Below are 1,642 nucleotides of genomic sequence, written 5' to 3' on the forward strand. Positions count from 1 at the left end.
TTTAAACACAGAAGGGAGGGCTGCAAAAACAAGGACAATCTTGAAACCTGTATTGCCAACTTGCCCTCTCTTCACTTGAAGCTGCAACCCACAAAGCTTTCTTGTCTGTACTTGTGCACTAGCATATTCTTTAGAGGCAAATATGCATTATAATGTTTGCAGTGTAAGAGCAAAGGAAATGGGAGGGATAAATTACGAGTTTCTTTTTTCTTCTTTCAGGATTGTCAATTACAGAAATATGAGTGGGGAGATTTCCCAATACAATATGAACCCAGAAAGGGAAACTTTGTTCCAGGAATATCTGGCAAATCAAGGAACGGTAGTAAAGCCCTATTATTGGCAGACACTGAGCAAAAGCTGTGCCAAATGCCCCTATCATATACGGACAGGTGAAGAAGCAAGAGTCCCTTATATGGGATTTCATAAGGCCTTTGGATTCCCATATGGGCTAATGAGTCCTCAAAACAAACACCTTATATTCTATGAACTGAGGAGCTTCTCTGGGACATTAGTCCAAAAGGGCCATGCAACCAACTGCATTAAGTATAACATCCACCCAGAGTCCATGTTATTTGAGATGGGCGGCTATCTGGATGCAGTTACATATGACTACGACAGCATCGGGTACATAATTCTTTATTCAAACTACTCTCCTTGTAATGAGGCTGAGCACTGCTGCATAAGCAAGATCTACAACTTCTTGACAAAGTACCCAGACATTACCCTCTGTATTTATTTCTCTCAGCTTTATCACACTGAGGATGATTTCCCTGTGTCCATATGGAACTGTGAAGCTTTACGAAGCCTTGCCAGCTTGTGGCCTCATGTGACTTTGAACCCATTATGTGGTGGGGTCTGGCATTCCCTCCTTTGCAATTTTGTGAGCGGTATGCCAGAAGCAACCCTTTATCATCCAATTTTACCTGCAAGAGCATTAGCTGACCAACAAAATTCACATAAAATTAACAACATAACAGGAATTAAATCTTATTTAATGAAAGCATCTCCCCAGGCAACATATGAAAATCTAAAACCTCAGCAGAATTTGCAGCAATACTATTTTGCTAACACACCCTCTCAGCAACCTTCACAAATGATGAACGGCAGATTGCCACCACTGATGAGTCACAGCCATTTGGTGCCTTTCACAAGCAAGTTTCTGCCTTTTGGGGGGCAACATTTATATCCCAAACCTAAAAATATTGTAAGGCATTTAAAGATGCCTAAGGAATTATTTAATGATACCAATCATTCCCAAACCTTTTCCCATGGAAGACCTGTTCAGGTGGTAGAAATCACTGAACGACTTTTAAGTAGCAAGACCACAGATCCCAAAGGGCAAAAAAAAAAGTAAATCCATTTCTTATGAAAGTTAATACACAGAGGGACTAGATGGCTCAGAGAACTGTGACGTTGAGGATATGGAAACTTTTACCTTTAGAACACTCGTTTAAATCCAATCTAGGCCAGTAATGATGAAAATTCAGTACCTGCCAATCAGGGGAGGCTCTATGTATTTTGCCGCCCCAAGCACGGCAGTCAGGCGGCTTTCGGGGCCGCGCCTGCAGGCGGTCCGCTGGTAACGCGGATTCGGCGGCATGCCTGCGGGAGGTCCGCCAGTCCTGTGCCTTCGGCGTACCAG

At 42.9% G+C, this 1,642-nt stretch overlaps 1 protein-coding gene across 1 annotated transcript; it reads left to right on the top strand.

Annotated features, from left to right (window-relative positions):
• Positions 1–238: 238 nt before the first annotated feature.
• Positions 239–1,354, top strand: APOBEC4 (apolipoprotein B mRNA editing enzyme catalytic polypeptide like 4). Its single transcript, XM_065410209.1, has one exon. It carries the CDS (start codon positions 239–241, stop codon positions 1,352–1,354), a length of 1,116 nt encoding a protein of 371 aa, XP_065266281.1.
• Positions 1,355–1,642: the final 288 nt, after the last annotated feature.

This window comes from Emys orbicularis, chromosome 8 (assembly GCF_028017835.1).
Source record: "Emys orbicularis isolate rEmyOrb1 chromosome 8, rEmyOrb1.hap1, whole genome shotgun sequence".
NCBI classification, from domain to species: domain Eukaryota; kingdom Metazoa; phylum Chordata; order Testudines; family Emydidae; genus Emys; species Emys orbicularis.